The 17,685-nt window shown below is 39.2% G+C and overlaps 1 protein-coding gene across 1 annotated transcript in view; it reads right to left on the reverse strand.

Annotated features, from left to right (window-relative positions):
• The window catches only part of LOC127575288 (interferon gamma receptor 1-like), a 52,698-nt gene that overhangs the window by 11,029 nt on the left and 23,984 nt on the right, over positions 1-17,685 (reverse strand). Inside the window, exons 2-3 of the mRNA XM_052025051.1 lie at positions 4,802-4,931; positions 4,525-4,706 (exon numbers count right to left, since the gene is read on the reverse strand). Coding sequence (XP_051881011.1) covers positions 4,525-4,706; positions 4,802-4,931 — 312 coding nt within the window. The remainder of the gene's footprint in view (positions 1-4,524; positions 4,707-4,801; positions 4,932-17,685) is intronic.

Below are 17,685 nucleotides of genomic sequence, written 5' to 3' on the forward strand. Positions count from 1 at the left end.
TATAAGAAAGAATTAATTGACTTCCTGGCTCATAATGGACAGGCTATAGAATGGCCATATGATGTAAAAGTGATACAAGTAGCCAAAAGTAAGTTCCTAAAACAATAAAACTCTGGAGGAATGCAGGGTAAGGTGACAGGTTTGTGAACACAAATGGTCAGCTGAGAAAACATGGCAACAAATTTGGACCAATGCAACATTGATCAATTGAATCAATGTTTTTTTATGATTGGATATTGACTAGGGATGGGGTGTCACCTTGGGTTAGTCAAGAAGTGATAACTAAATGACTGTACATTGACAAGAAAATGCTCACCTTTGATACTTAACCCTACAATTGGATGATACAAATCACATGTAACTATGCTTAGGACATAATAATAACCATGTAGGTTGTTATTTTGAAGGCATCCCAGAACTCTGTATATCTGGGTGACTTCCTTGTGTATACTTGAGTAAAGGAATTTGAGTGTCAACTGATTACTGTGGGTGTGGAGGGTGGCTGAACTCTTAGTTTGGCATCAATGCCTGGAAAGCCTATTGCAAAGAACTATTTCATTTGTACCTCCTCCTTGTTCTTTCATCTTAGTCTCACAGCTTTCCTGTTTAAACAAAATGTATATTTTATAACCAGTTTGTTTAAAAAGATACAGTTGAATTGATTTCCACTGTCCTTTCTAATCATTACAAATACCTGCATCAGTAAAAACTAATTATTTAGCTTTGGACCTTTTGCCAGTTATCTTAAACTGAGACAATAATTGAGGTTATTGCTTCATTAAAATAAGATGTATGAGTGTTTGAGGAAGATTGGCCTACACTCACTGGAGTTTAGAAGAATGTAATGATCTCATTGGGGCAAATAAAATTCTGCGGGGCTTGACTGAGTGAGATCCTGAGAGGTTGTAACATCCAGCAATAGATCTCAGGAAAAAAGGTCAGCCTCTTAGCACTCAGATGAGGAGAAATTTCCCGACACAGAGGGATGTAAATCTTTGGATTTCTGTATCTCGGAGAGTAATGAATGCTCAGTCCTTATGTACATTCAACTAATAGATTTTTCAACCCCAACATAAAGAATATTTGAATTTGAAACATAAAGTCAGCCTTACTATATGGTGAGGTAGGCTCAAGGGGCCTTTTTCTTTTTCTGCTTCTGATGGTCTTGATTTCTATATTGCTATAAATGGCCATTCCCTGTGTGTTAAAATACTAACATGTCTTGCACCTTTTCATACTACAATATTATTGGTTGAAAGATCATTTGGAGGGAATCAAAAGACTCTGATGAAGCCAAAGTGAGCGAAGTAGACATCATTTATAAAATTAACAGATAGCGATACAGGTGAAGCAATACCTGCTGTTATTTGTATCAAGAATGAAAATATACTGTTAAGGAAAACACTTTCAGTTCCATACAAGTAATAACTCAGATAAAAATCTTTCCCTCCCTTGTTTTATAAGAAATAACAGACACCCAGTTATCCTCATAGAATATACAGTGGGGAATGGTGCTGTTTTGATTTCTTTTGGTTTCACATTCTTATATCCTTCAAAAATTCAGTCAGATTTTTCTTTTAGCACAACAATTAAACTAGTTTAACTTGACCTTTCTAATAGTATAGTCAATTCTTATAGCATGGGTGGCTATGGTACAAACAATTGCAATAAAGGCTTGTGCTCCGAGCATGCCTGGGGTCTTAGTGGAATTGTCAATTTTAATGACAGGCACTCATTTAATTAAAAGTTCCAGAATCCATCAAACACTCAGTCACAATCTGATTGGTTGAGCAGCAGGGACAATTTGTTGACAGCTCCTTGTGTTTGCCTTGAATATGTATTAGAAAGGGACAGAGCAAGTAATTTTGAAGGCCTTGTCCTCTCTTTTTGCTGACTGGTGCAGGATTTGTCAACCTATTTACTTCTGGAGCTCCCATTTTACCTACAAGATTTCCATGACCCTCTTTCAGCCCCGCAAGTAACCAAATGGACAAATTTGTAAACTTGCTGTCACTTCACAGTGTGGATGTTTGGCAAATGTATGTTAAAATAATTAGGTTACCAGGAGTGGTTGGCTTGTGATTAAAATTAGTAATGAAAAATGAGCTTTCTGAGTTTTGACTGAGATCTTTGGGCATGGGAGAGGAATGGCCAGGACAGATAACCCGGGTAGGGCCCAGACATTGCATTGTGTAGATTCAGCCATGCAGAGCAGTCCATCAGTATCATTGCACAAGCTAAGCAATGCCAAAACAATGAGGAGAATGATACCAGACCTGTTGAACAATATCAGAGAGAGGAAGGTGCAAAGACCATGAGGGTTTGGTGGGGTAGGTCTGACCCAATGAAAGAAGGAGAGACTAAAAACAATAAACGGCTTAAATACTTCATGGGTCAGCACACCAGTGGATAGAGAAACAAGAGTTAATGTTTTAGGCTGACGACTTCTTGTTGTCTTTTTCAAATGAAGGAGGGACCCACAGCAAAACCTCAACTCCAATGCATTGATACTATTTGTAATATGGATCCCTTGATATCTTCCTACAGACCTGAGAGAGTCATGACCTCATGGTTTAGAACTCCTTGTCTAGCAGAATACAACTTGCAACTCAACCCATATGCTGTTGTGACGTCCGATAGCAAGCCTATGCCTGCAGCAAAAGTAGTTGAGGCTGCTATTTCTTAGGACAGAAAGCAACATCATCAAATTTCTCATGAAAAAATTAAACTATTTCACTCACATGTATGAGTAAAGGATGTGTTAACAAATATTGTAATATTTAAATAGCCTTAGTTCAATCAAAATATTAGGCATGGTGCTGATGGGGTAAAAATCTGTAAGGATAATCTGTGGGCAATGTTCCATGCCACCAATTACCCATTCTAATTGGCTCTACTGCCTACAACAATAAACAAATATATTATTTAATAAATTGATAAATCATAGGGAGGTATCATGGAAATTTTTCTGAAACCAACTTATGACAAGTGAAATCCACTTCAGCTCATTGAAATGCAATCAAAACATGTACAGAGAGTAGGAGCAGCATAAATGACACAGCATTTAGTGCTGCCACCTCACAGCTCAAGAGAACTGGGCAGTGGTTTCTGAGAGGAGTTTGTGTGTTCTCCAAATGACAGCATGGGTGCTCTGATTTCCTCCTGCATGCCAAAGACATGCTGATATGTGGGTTTATTGGGAACTGTATATTATCCCCATTGTATGTGGGTGGGGTGGGAGTTAGGAAACAGTCCATAGAACAATACAGCACAGAAACAGGCTCTTTGGCTCAGAATGTCTGTGCCGACCATGATGCCAATTTAAACTCATCATATCTGCCTGTACATGGATTATATCCCACCATTCCCTGCCTGTTCATGTGCCTGTCTAAATGCCTCTTAAATGTTGCTATTTTTTCTGCTTTTACCACCTGGCAGCGTGTTCCAGGCGCCGTGCAAATCTCCTTTAAACTTCCTGCCTCTCACCTTAAAGTTATGCTCCCCAGTATTTGATATTTCCACCCTGGGAAAAAGACTCCATCTACCCTATCTATGCATCTCAGAATTTTATATACTTCTATCAGAACACTCCTCAGCCTCCGACACTCCAGAGAAAACAATCCAAGTTTGTTCTTATAGTTAATATTTTCTAATCAAGGCAATATCCTGATGAACTTCTTCTGCACTCTTTCAAGAGTCTCCACATCCTTCCTGTAATGCAATAACCACAAATGCACACAATCTCCAAATGTGGCCTCAACAAGTTTAATACAGCTGCAGCATAATATGATTTTATGCAGTGCCCCTGACTGATAAAGGCAAGTATGCCATACACCTTCTTTACCAGCCTATCTACTTGTGTTGCCACTTTCAGGGGGTTATGGACTTGCACGCCAAGATCCCTCTGTACATCAGTGCTCCTGGGGGCCCTGCCATTTACTGCATTTTCCCAGAATCCAACACCTAACACTTGTTTGAATTTAACTCCATCTACCATTTCTCTGCCCAAATGTTCAACTTATCTATATCCTGCTGTATCCTTTGACAACCTTCCTCTCTGTCCACAACTCCACCAATTTTCGTGTTGTCTGCAAACTTACTAATCAGACCACTTACACTTTCATCCAAGTCACTAATATATTTTACAAAAATTACAAAGGTCCCAGCACTGATCCTTGTGGAACACCACTGGTCACAGACCTCCAGTCAGAAAAATATCCCTTTACTACCCCGTGCCTTCTATGACCACCAATTTTGGATCCAGTTTTCCAACTCACTGTGATGTAATCTTCTGGATCAGTCTGCCATGAGGGACCTTGTCAAATGTTTTACTGAAGTACCATGATGGGATCTTGTCGAATGCTTTACTGAAGTTCATGGGGATGTGACCAGAAAAGACTGGTGTAGATGGTTACTTTATAATCGGCATGGACATAGTGGGCCAAAGGTTCTATTTCTGTACTAAATATGACTATCTATAAAAGTCACTCCTCTGAATTCTGTTAAATGACAATATCAACTTACCATTTTCTTTAAAGGAGAATCTGTCAGTCAAAGCAAATTGTGACTCTTGAAAATGTGTAATTGCCTTGACTTTAGCATAATAAGAACTTAATGCACTCAGGTTCACGCTGAAGGCTTTAGTGACATCACATGAATGTGATGAAATGTTCGAGCAGGGTGAAAACAGCTCCCATTGTGCAGTTCTGTAAAGACAGAAATAGCAGTCTTTCCTGTTTGACTTGCCAACTTATTGTGTGTTTGAAACAAATATAAGTTGATAATACAAAGCAATACACACCGGTAATTCCTGGCTTCAACAGTAAAGTTTGTTGCATCAGGTGTCTTGTCTTCATAAGCCCATGTTAAAATGGTCTTGAAGTTGTAAGATATTAAAGAGAGGTTCACTGGAGGAGGAAGCTCATGATAACCTGCAAAATAAATAACATTAACATGTAAGTTCATCTACTGTGTTTCCCCTCAAGGACTAATTATAATTAAATCTTGGATTTCTGTTAAAGTAACTAACTGGTCGCAGTGTTTCTTAGACTCTATGCAGAAGAGAAGTTAAATTGCTATTGAGCCCAAAGAAAAAAAAATTGTGAGTTGTCTCATTTTACCCTTCAATGTTGTCAGGGATCATGTTGGAATGTCAAGGGGCATGGGAGTCACAAGGTGAATAAGATCATGTCTCATTCTTTGGAGCTTCAATGAATACACACCCAACCTACTCAGCCACTCTTCAAACGTCATCGCCCCAATCAACCTGTTGAGCTTTCTTTTCACTGCCTCCAATGCAAATGCATCCTTCGCTAAATACAGAGACCAAAACTGCATGTATATTCTGGGTACAATCTCACCAGCACCCTGTAAAGTTGCAGCAAAGCTCTCTACTTTTATATTCCATAACCCGTGCATTGAAGGCCAACGTTCGGTTGACCTTCTTTATTATTTATAGTATTTACAACCCTTTGTGGCTCATGTATTCAGACATTCCCCCATCCCACCAGACACACACACACACACACACACACACACACACACACACACACACACACCTCCGTAACATTTTATAGTCTCACTCCAGGCAGCAACGGCCCAGTCAGAAAAGAACATTTTATTAAAATTAACATTTTAGTCCCTTTTCAGTATTTACTTTTCCTCAGGCATATTCATAGATTTTACCTGAGTATTTTGGGGCATTTGTTCAGCAGGAATGTATTAGCACTCTTCAATAATGTACACATTCTGTACATCCTGCTCATTGTTTGTCTCTACCTCAGCCTTTCCTCCCAACATCTCCCAACCTCAGATCCCTCTGTTGAGATCCCAAGTCTCTTAGTGAGGCTGGAGTCTCCTGGCCTTCAGTCCACCTTTCATCCCCAGTCTTGGGTTTCCATAGTGTTAAACACAGTTTTGCTCTAGAAGGAGAGCACAAAATGTGGTGCTTGGCAGCTGCTGGGAAACAGGTTGCCACTGTGGGCTGAAAACACCAAAGTGACAGATTGGATTCTGTTGCTTCTGCTGCAATACCCTTGATCATTGAGAATCTGGACACCCTTGGGGAGGCCACTTCCACCACTCTGGCATCTACCTATATTCAAGTTACTAAGCTTGAAATATTTCTGAGCATTGAGAATCTGATGAGTAACCACATACTGCCAACCCTATCACTAATCAAATGTCATGCACTGATATGACAGGTGGAACTTCTACCCACTGCTGTCTCATCTAGGAAATCCCACAATGATAATTTTGGTTGGAGACCTGTAATTTCACGTGTGCACGATGCTTGAACATTTAAACATGAGGCATGTAGAAGGAGAATGATTATATTTTAACAAAAATGGCAACCACAGGATAGTGCAAAGAAAAAGAATGACTTTCAATGATATAATGTTCTTCACACCACCTTCAAGATATCGTTTTCCTACAAGAAACTAACTTAATGTTAACAATTCTCACCAAAAATGTTTTAAAGATTCTTTCAATCAGCATCCATGATGCTCGGGGAGCATTGGCAGAAATCCCATTTTGGTGTTTATCTGGAATTTACAGCTAATCCTCTGCTAAGGGTGTGACGTCTAACCAGGCACCACTCCTATATAATAAAACGGTGACATGGAAATTCCACAAGTAGTAATGTGGAAATTCCACAAAAAGATATCAAAAATAAAACAACCCAGCTCTCAACTGCCTTCAAAGTATTACATTTACAAAGAAAGCCATATGCACTTCGAAGAGACCTTCATTTTAATCATTTTATTCTACTGCACATCTAATTGCATCGCGACTATGCAAGTTACCTGGTAACAGCCAAAATTTAAAAAAAATGAGACTCCTATCTATTGACATAATTGAGTTGAAGGTTTATGCATTTCTCATAGTAATAATAGGTCTCTATACTCTGCCAGGCATTCTGTCAAAACAAAGCTTGTGACTGGAAACTCCCCACCAACAGAACATCAGACTGGTTAATGTCCAGGAATTAGCATGCAGCAATTATTTCTGTTTCTTTGTACATTTGTGGACCAACATTGGCAGGACATACACATACCAGAAAGATGTATTCCTAATTCATATTTATCTCCCTGTGTCAGCCTCCTTTGAACATTGGTTGTGATCTTTTCTGTCATTGCTGAAGGAAAATTTGGAAGTGAAGGAGAATTGTTGCCGCATTTTTGGACCAACAATTAAAGAATATGTATGGGTATTTTTTTTTGTATGTACTCTGACGTAGTTTGATTTAGCAATCTGAATTGGAAGCTGTATATTTGAGTCATAGAGATATATGGCATGGAAACAGGCCCTTTGGCCCATCAAGCCTGGACTGACCATCAACACCCATTTACTGATCCTATATTAATCTCATTCCTTTTATGCTCCCCACATTCTCATCAACTCTTTCCAGATTCTATCACGCATCTACACACTAGCGACAATTTACAGTGGTCAATTAACGTATCAACCCCCTTGCTTTTGGGATATGGGAGGAATCTAGAATGCCCATAGGAAAACCCATGTAATCACAGGCAGAACAAGCAAACTCCACACAGACAGAACCCGAGGTCAGGATTGAACCTGGGTGTCTGCCACCTGTGAGTTAGCAGCTCTACCAGCTGCACTACTGTGCTGTCATATTGTGCTAACTTATAAAGATGGTTAGTGATAGAGGAAGGGTGAGAAACTAGTGAATAGGGAATTAGGATAGAATTTACTGCTATTCCGGGTAAATTATTTGTTCATATAAAGCTCAGGCAGAAAGAGACTCCCTGTGTTTCAGCCTTCCTTCCTCTTCTTCTTCCCACTCTTATTTATTTCCCCTCAGCTACAGTTTGGCTGGTGACAAAGTTCAACTCTCTTGATGATGAGGTTATGCAATATACAGGAAAACACCACAAATCTCAACAGCTGCACCGCTGAGTTCTGTGAGGCATTCTCATAGATGCCAGACAATATTATTGTTGCTTTGGGATGCTATTGCTCTATAACGTTTCCTGTAGCATTGTGGTTCTTGTTATGTGCCTTTTGCGAATGTTTGTATCATGAGCCATGGTGCCGTGGCTAACACTTGTTTTCCAGTAGCCACTCTGTGGTTTGAAGTGGTGGTTAAAATAATGCTGGCATATAGCACTGACACAAAATGAAAGCAATGTGATTACTACCAGAAAGCAGGCGCTTACCTTAGTAATACTGTGGTCACACACCATCGGGATATTGTGAGCGAAACACTTTTTGGTTTGAGTACATGATGGTGTCATTATGAAGCTAATCAAAATCATTCTGCACCATAGGGGATCCTTGGAAATCTCTCACTTGGTCTGTATGCTTCCTGCCTTTGCATAGAAGTTTTGGTGAATTAGGAAGGATAGGCAGCAACACCTCTGCCATGATTATCCTCTAGACTGCCCCGCAGCTGCGCAAGTCTGCATCCTCAGCCCCATACTTTACTCCCTATACACTCACAACAGTGTGGGCAGATTCTGCTCTAACTCCATCTACAAGTTTGCAGATGACACAACCGTAGTGGGCCGAATCACAAATAATGATGAGATGGAATACGGGAAGGAGATAGAGAGCCTAGTGACATGGTGTCAAGACAACAATCCTTCCGTCAATGTCAGCAAACAAAAGAGCTGGTCATTGACTTCAGGAAGTGGGGTGGAGGACACGCTCCTGTATGTATCAATGGTGCTGAGGTGGAGATGGTCGAGAGCTTCAAGTTCCTAGGTGTAAACATCATCAATAGCTTATCTTGGTCCAAACACCTTGACACCATGGCCAAGAAAGTATACCAGGGCCTCTACTTCCTCAGAAGGCTAAAGAAATTCAGTATGTTCCTGTTATCCGTCACAAATATTTATAGATGCACCATAGAGAGCATCCTATCCAGATGTATCACAGCTTGGCATGGCAACTGCTCTACCCGTGACTGCAAGTAATTGCATAAGTTGTGGACACAACTCTGCCCATCACGAAAACCAGCCTCTCCTCTATGGACTCTGTTTACACTTCTTGCTGCCTCAGAAAAGCAGCCAGCATAATCAAAGATCTTTCCCATCCTGGACATTCTCTCTTCTCCCCCCTTCCATTGGGCAGAAGATACAAAAGCTTGAAAACATGCACCACCAGGCTCAAGGACAACTTCTATCCTGCTATTATAAGACTATTGAATAGACCTCTTGCATGATAAAGATGAACTCCTGACCTCACAATCTACCTCATCATGGCCCCTGCGCCTTATTGTCTGCCTGCATTACACTTTCTCTGTAACTGTAACACGATATTCTGCATTCTGTTATTGCTTTTCTCTCGTACTACCTCAATGTACTTGCATTGAGAAATGACCTGCATGGATGGCATGCAAAACAAATTTTTTCACTGTATTGCAGTACATGTGACCACAAACCAATTACCAATTACCTGCTTATGTAGACAGTATACTGTAAATTAATAGATTTTGCTAATATCATCAGCAGCAGCCTAGAAGGAAACAGAAATATAAACATTCATGGCTACAGTTATCTTGAGAGCAGTTCTGGCATGAGCTTTTGGCAGAAATGATTCCCTTCAATGAAGTGCAAACATCTCTAGGATAGGTTCAGATAAGAGAATACTTCATAGACACCCTCTGGAGATGTGGTTTCCTGTTGATCCTGTCTTGTGTCCTTCTGCTCCTCCTCCTATTTCTTTTAGGAACATGTATTGTTCTGTGCAGTCTCTCATCATTCTCCCATTAATGGTCTATGACACAAGGAAGGGCTACTACTCCGCATCTAGATGCAAGTGTCAGGGCAGTAGTCATTAAGCTACCTCAAAAATATTCAGTCCCTGTCACACTGCTGCCTGAACAGCCTTGAAGCTTCAGCTATAGAAACACACAGAATTCAAAGAATTGCAACAATATCCAGCAGAAATAATCTAGTAACTAACCTAAATGTAATCATTAAGGTGTTTCTGACAAGTTGGTTAGATGATATGATGGTGTCCTTTTATGGCTGTGTTGTAATGGTGCTACTTGAAGTTGCAACTAAAAATTAAATTCATTTTTAAAAATATACATGTGTAGACATTTGACGTTTCAGGTCAAGACCCTTCGTCTGAACTACAGATGAAGGGCCTCGACCCGAAACATTGACTGTCCATTTCCCTCCATAGATGCTGCCTGACCCACTGAGTTGCTTCAGCTTTTTGTGTGTTGCTTCAAATTCCAGTATCTACAGTCTCTTGTGTCTACATGTATAGTCATGTCTGATTTGATAGGTGCGATCCATATCATCTACTCATCTTGTCAGAAGCACCTTAACATGGCTGTATCCATTCAAAACAGTCTTGTACACCTCACTTCCACTCTGTGGAATACAATATACCAGAATTTTTCAAGTATGATACCAAACAATTTTCATTGTTTGGCATCATACTATTAGGCCTTCCCCTTTTCCTGCAGTGAGTGACAAGTGTCAGGTAGAACAACATGTGCATTCAGCCCAGTAGAGATTCCAAAAGAGCATGTATAAGCTAGAGATCTGGAATAATTGAGTTCCACTCAAACGTTTATCTTTACATGAAATCTGCTCAATAATGTAAACTTTTGAATCTTCAATGTTAACTCAATAAAAGATACACTGAAGATTAAACAACCATCTCTTGACTGGTTTATTAAAAATATTCAGAGGTAGTACTTCCTCTCCAAGCACAGTTAGCAATTCAAGTGAAATTGCACTCAAAATTGCATGGTTTCTCTAAGGGAAATGGGGCTTTCAGTCAAAAATATTTACATAAACACAAACATAAAAGCTTCTAGGAGCAAGCAGGAATGAACTGTTCATTCCATTAAAAAGTACTCATATTAGAATGGTGTGGTTTTATTAATGCAAGTGAAAGTTACTAGAAACGATTATAAAAAGTAAACAATTTTACTTACCTACGTGAGTAACCTGATTTTAAATGCTTATGTTCACTTTTGAAACTACAGACAGCATTTACTGTTTCACTGGTGTACACTGGCCAGTTTCTTAGCTAATTAAATATACATTAATTTGTTTAACAAAGGCCAATTTCTGCCCTTGTACCCATCAACAAATCTTACATTTTATTGCACAACTGATGAAAAATGATAGTGATGATTAATTTGTTCTGTGGTTGTGATCAGTTATGTGGGTGGATACTTTTGAAACAAGCATATATCATCATGGAAACTTGATCTTTTGAGATTCCCCATTCTTTAGTACAGGTTTGGATGGTTTTGTGTAAATTGCTTTGGAAAAAAATGTAGCTATCTAATGGAAACCCCACCTCTGGTAGTTTTCAATTAGCTAGCTGAACAACAGGATGCCAATGCAAAGGAAACTAGATTAAAACAAATGTTACTTTTTCAAATATGCGTAATGTCATCATTTTCAGGACAAACCATGCTATTCAATTTATATTATATCAGTCTGACATCAATTTTCCTTTGCATACATTCCTTGATCAAACATTCTGAAAGGTTATTAGACAAATTTTAGCCTCTCAGTGTGCAATCGTAAGAAGGCCTTAAAGTGTGACATTTCCCATAAAGCCTTTGGACACACCAAGGTTTAATGAGTCCCTCAGCACTAGTTTCTGGATCATGGAATGTGATAATTCTGTGTTAGCTGTTCCAGATGAACATAGACAATGACCATTTCATCTGTCTCCAAGCCATCTCAGCAAATGAGTTTTCCAGATTTAGCTTAATAAAGGGCTACTTCCCAGCAGAACTTCCCCTAGAGTGTCATTGTTCAGTGGCAATGATACACTAGCTGTGCCCAAAAAAGAGTCTCTTAGGGAGGGACTTTCTCATCACCAGTTGCCAAAGGATATGGCCTTGCTTTTGCTGGCCCTTGAGGTCAGTTCTGACAGGGTATACATACTCATCTATTTGTGGATTGACAGTGGACAACAGAGACAAACTCAAGCACAACAGAGCAAGGCTGTCTGTGTTGAGGTATGCTTTTCACTTGGCTGCTTCTGCTGTCTGGGATCATCACCCTTTATATACCCGCATCCTTTCTGATGGATTTGGCAACAGGCTATATACAACACCATAAACAAGACACAGAAGAGAAGACAACTTTGTGTCATTCCAGATTTGATCACAAAGCTTTCCATTTCCCACTCATGTAGATGATTGTACCACTGAGCAAGAGGGCCAGAGATCTTCTTTTGGGTGAGGTGAAAGTGTTCGGCTGAAGACAGAACATTAATATGAAAGAAAACAGTGGAAGACCGTCTTATAACGTGATTGAATTAAATTAAAAAATTTGATTCACTTTTTACAACCAGTTTCTACATGAATACTACTACAGGTCTTATTCCCTTAAATAGAAACACAGCAAATACTTTCAGATGTGTGAAACTCATTAAAGATGCAAACATACTCCCACAGGTCCAGGCAGAAGTGGAACTGCAGCTTTCATTTCTAATTAAATGTTAGCAACACTGGTCCAATAGATATGTTATATGAACATAAGAATATGAAGTATTTGCAGAGCAGAACAGTAAGTGCACAAGTAAACATGTCTTTGTCATTGGCACTCTTGCTTCCAAGTTAGAAGTTTAAGGGTACAACTCCTGCTTCAGTGCATAAATATGTCTGCTGATGCTGATGTACAGTAATATAGACATAGAACATAAGAAATGGAAACAGGAGAAATTTGCCTTTGTGCCTATTCCATCATTCAATAAAATTATTTTACCTCAGAGCAAATTTCTGCACTAACCCCATATCCATTGAATCCCTTAATATCTAAAATAAAACTATCGATCACAATCTTGAATAAACTCATAAACTCAATCTTCGTAACACTTTTGATTGGAGAATTCCAAAGATTTATTACCCTCTGGATGAAGAAGTTACATCTCAACTGTATCCTGAATGGCTGTCACCTTAATTTGAGACTGTGATCCCGATTCTAGACATCCCTGCTGGGAAATGGCATCCCAACATCTACCCTGCCAGGCCCTGTAAGAATTTTGTAATTTTCAATGAAATTAATTCTCCTTCTCCTAAATGTAAGAGAGGCACAATCTGTTTAATTTCTCCTCTTACATCAAACCTGTCATGCTGCACTCCTATTACAATTATATTCTTCCTTAGGAGGGAGACCAGAGCTGTACTCATTATTCCAGAAATGGTCCCACCAGGGTCTTATATAATTGGAACAATATCTCTACTCTTTTACTTAAATCCTTTTGCATTAAAGACCAATGTACCATTTACTTCCTAATTGCTTGCTGCATCTACATGTTAATTTTCTGTGATTTAAATAAAATGTTCCAGTAAACCCCAATATCTTTTAATCTCTCACTATTTAAAAAATATTCTGCTCTTCTATTCTTTCAACCAAAGTAGATGACCTCACATTTTCCACATTATATTCCATCTGCCATACTTTACCCTTTCACTTAACCTTTCTATATTTCACTGAAGCCTCTCTCACACCCCACATTGCCCCCCTGCTTTGCCACCCAGCATTAGCAAACTTGGATATATTACACTTGATCCCCTCTTTAAAATCATAAAAATGGATTGTGAAGAGCAGAGGGCCAGCACTGGTCGCTATTCCCAACCAAATAATGGCTTGTTTATTCCTACTCTCTGTTTACTATTCCTTAAATTGTTTTCAACCCATGCCAGAATATTGATCCCAATATCATGTGATCCAATTCTATTTTGGGATCTCTTTTGTGGTACCTTATTGTAGGCCTTTTGAAAGTTTAAGTACATAGCATCATGGTTGGTTCTTATCTAATCTGGTAGTTACAACCTCAGAAAATTCTGACAGATTTGTCAAACAAAATCCATGTTGACCCTGCCAAATCCTATTATGATTTTCTAAGTGCCCTGTTCCCACTTCCTTAATATTAGATTCCAGCATTTTTCTCTTTTGGTATTGGTATTGGCTTATTATTGTCACTTGTACCGAGGTACAGTGAAAAGCTTGTCTTACAAACAGATCGTACAGGTCAATTCATTACACAGTGAAGTTACATTGAGTTAGTACAAAGTGCATTGATGTAGTACAGGTAAAAACAGTAACAGTACAGAGTAAAGTGTCACAGCTACAGAGAAAGTGCAGTGCAATAAGGAGCAAGGTCACAACAAGGTAGATCGTGAAATCATAGTCCATCTCATTGTATAAGGGAACCGTTCAATAGTTTTATCACAGTGGGGTAGAAGCTGTCCTTAAGTCTGGTGGTACGTGCCCTCAGGCACCTGTATCTTCTACCCGATGGAAGAGGAGAGAAGAGAGAATGTCCCGGGTGGGTGGGGTCTTTGATTATGCTGGCTGCTACACCAAGACAACGACAGAGACAAAGACAGAGTCCAAGGAGGGAAGGCTGGTGTCCGTGATGCACTGGGCTGCGTTCACAACTCTCTGCAGCTTCTTGTGGTCCTGGGAAAAGCAGTTGCCATACCAAGCCGTGATACATCCAGATAGGATGCTTTCAATGGTGCATCGGTAAAAGTTGGTGAGATTTCTACTGGTTATGATGGGTTAACTACTCTATTGTTCATTGTTTTCTTTCTCCTTCCTTTCTTAAATAGTGGGGTTACATTTCTACCTTCCAACCCAAATGAACCATTCTAGAATCTATGGCATTTTAGTGCATTCAATATTTCCACATCCACCACCTTCAAATCCTAGGATGCAGACCATTTAGAGCTGGAAATGTATTACCTTTCAATCCCATTAATTTCTTCAATACTTATTTTTATTAATGTTAATTTCATGAAACTCCTCATTCACTTCAGACCTGTAGTTCCCACTGCTTTTGGGAGGTTTTGTGTTTATCATTCATGAAATCAGACACAACATATCTGTTTAGTTTCTCTGCTATTTCCTTATTTCCCAATATAATTTACTTAATATCAGTCTGCAAGAGACATACATTAATATTAGATAATCTTTTTTTCCTTTTGAATATGTGTAGGAAGTGTTACCGTCAGTTTTTAAGTTTCTCACTGGACTACTCTTCTGTTTTCTTTTTCCTTATTAATTCTTTGCTGAATTCTGAAATTTTCCCAATCCTTAGCCTTACTGCTTTTTTGGCAACATTTTAAATCTTTTCCCTAACTATCTTTAACTTCTCTTTATAGTTATGGCTGAAACACATTTCTTGTTTTTTAGCCTTAAAGAGAAAAGTATTATTCACAAACATATTATCTAATCACTAATACACTGCTGGTAGTGGGAGCTTGCTGTGTGAAAATTGATGGCTTTGTATTTTAATCAGGGAATATGCCTGCAAATGATTCAGTGTAAAGTGAATTAGAGTAACAACAATTCTCATATTTCATTGAAGGAGACAATTTATCGTGTGCCTTTCAATAACCCCAGGACATCCCAAACTGCTTTACAGGCAATGAAGCACTTTGAAGCTGATTCACGGGTCTAATGTCATTTTGAAAAGCATAAAACTGCAGGTGCTGGAAATCATAAAATAAAAACAGAAAATGTTGGATATAGTCATTGGGTCGGGGAGCATCTGTGGAAAGAGAAACAGTTAATGCTCCAAGTAGTTAATCTATCATCTGAATTGTTTTTTTATAAATAGGATAGTACTACTTATGGTCCTTTGGGAGGAAGCAGAAGTGGGAGTGAAGGGCAATGGGATTGTAGGTTGCGGAGCTGGGGAAATGAAGTCAATAAGTGTCCAGTTGACAATGGTGTGATATTCAGTGGTAGGGTCATGGTGGTGTTATAAGATGTCAGACAACTGGCATTCAATCTCTATTAGATAGAGGTCAGTTCACCACCAACAACACCATCCTTGTCAGCAGGTTTTGATGACAGTCTTGGGATTGGTCCTTTACAGAGCATTGTAAATTCAGACTGGATTAGGCTAGAGTAAATAGGAGCAATGGAAATTTTTAGATGGTCAATGTCAGGCCAGCAGTGAGCAACGAATACTATAGGTTGAAACATGGGGTCTAGGTAGATTGTGAATTCTGAGGAAAAGGGTCCACAGTCAAGTCTAAAGACTTCTAGCAAATGAAATAAGTGTGGAGGTGTAGGCAGCGGAAGAAGAGCTATTCATTGAGATGGCTTCTGATAAAAGATCATTGACCTGAGATATTTATACTCTCTCCATAGATGCTGCCTGACCTGCTGAGTATTTCCAGCATTCTGCCATAATAATATATTTCATGCTTAAATGAATTTGCTTGAGGGATAAACATCAACTAGAAGAGAGAGAGGTCCCTGCTCTTCTTAAAAAGTGACATAGAATCTTCTGTAGAAAGTTTGAGTAAACTTCTGCTTAGCATCTTATCCAAAGGACAGCAAGTATCCAGCAATGTGACACATCTTCAGAGCTTGATTCAAGATAATGTGTTCAAATTTAAGGAGAGGGTTTTGACCTTGCACTTATAGTCTACCTGCACTGCACTTTCTCTATAGCTGTTACACTTTATTCTGCATTCTGTTATTGTTTTACCCTGTACTACCTCAATGCACTGTGTAATGAATTGATCTGAATGAATGGTATGCAAGACAAGCTTTTCACTGTATCTTGATACATGTGACAATAATAAGCCAATTTCAGTCTCAATACAATAATATTTTGAGAAAGTCGAGGCTGACGTCTAAGCAGTGGATGAATTGGAAGTAGTCTGATTAAAGTGAAATTCACTAGCGTAATTTCACCCTTTTAGAAGATGTTCCTCATGCCACTGTTGTAAAACTAATGAGAATAGCATTGGAAAAAATCTAAGTAACACCAGGAGCTTCAGAATTTCTGCTTTTCAATCAAGGTTAAGAACTAACTGCAACATGACATTTTGTCATACATATGATTAAGATATTGTATCACACATATATGACTCATTTACAATTTGACATAGAAATTTACCACACTTTCAGTGAGTGAGAGCCGGGACTTGGAACGAAAGGCGGGAGTTCTCGAGACAGGTGATGAATTTAGTCAAGGAGAAAAAGGAAAAGTATGTAAAGCTTAGGAAGCTAGGATCAAACAGAGCACTTGAGAATTATAAAGAAGCCAGAAAGGAACTCAAGAAGGGAATTAGGAAAGCCAGGAGGGGCTGTGAAAAGTCCTTGGCAAGTAGGATTAAAGAGAATTCCAAGGCATTCTATACACATGTCAAGAGCAAGAGGATAACTAGGAAGAGGGTAAGACCACTCAAGAATAAAGGTAGGAACACTTGGAAGCGGAGGAGGTGGGTGAGGTCTTTAATGAGTACTTTGCATCAGTATTTACCAAGGAGAAGGACGTGGAGGATGGGGAGATCAGTGTGGAGCACACTAAGATGCTAGGGCATTTCGAGATAAAGAAGGAGGTAATGTTGGGTCTCTTAAAGAGCATTAAGGTGGATAAGTCCTCAGGGCCTGATGGGAAATACCCCAGGTTATTGTGAGAGGCAAGAGATGAGATCGCTGGGGCCTTGACCAATATCTTCGTGTCCTCTCTAGCCACAGGCGAGTCCTGGAGATAAATGACCTGGATGAAAATGTACATTGGTGGGTTAGTAAATTTGCAGATGATACAAAGATTGGTGATGGTATAGATAGCGTAGAAGATTGGCAAAGGATACAGCAGTATATAGATCAGTTGCAGATATGGGCAGAGAAATGGCCAACCTGTTCAACCTGGCCAAATGTGAAGTGTTGCCCTTGGGAGACCAAATGTAAAGAGACAGTA

The sequence above is a fragment of the Pristis pectinata genome, chromosome 10 (genome assembly GCF_009764475.1).
Source record: "Pristis pectinata isolate sPriPec2 chromosome 10, sPriPec2.1.pri, whole genome shotgun sequence".
NCBI classification, from domain to species: Eukaryota; Metazoa; Chordata; class Chondrichthyes; order Rhinopristiformes; family Pristidae; genus Pristis; species Pristis pectinata.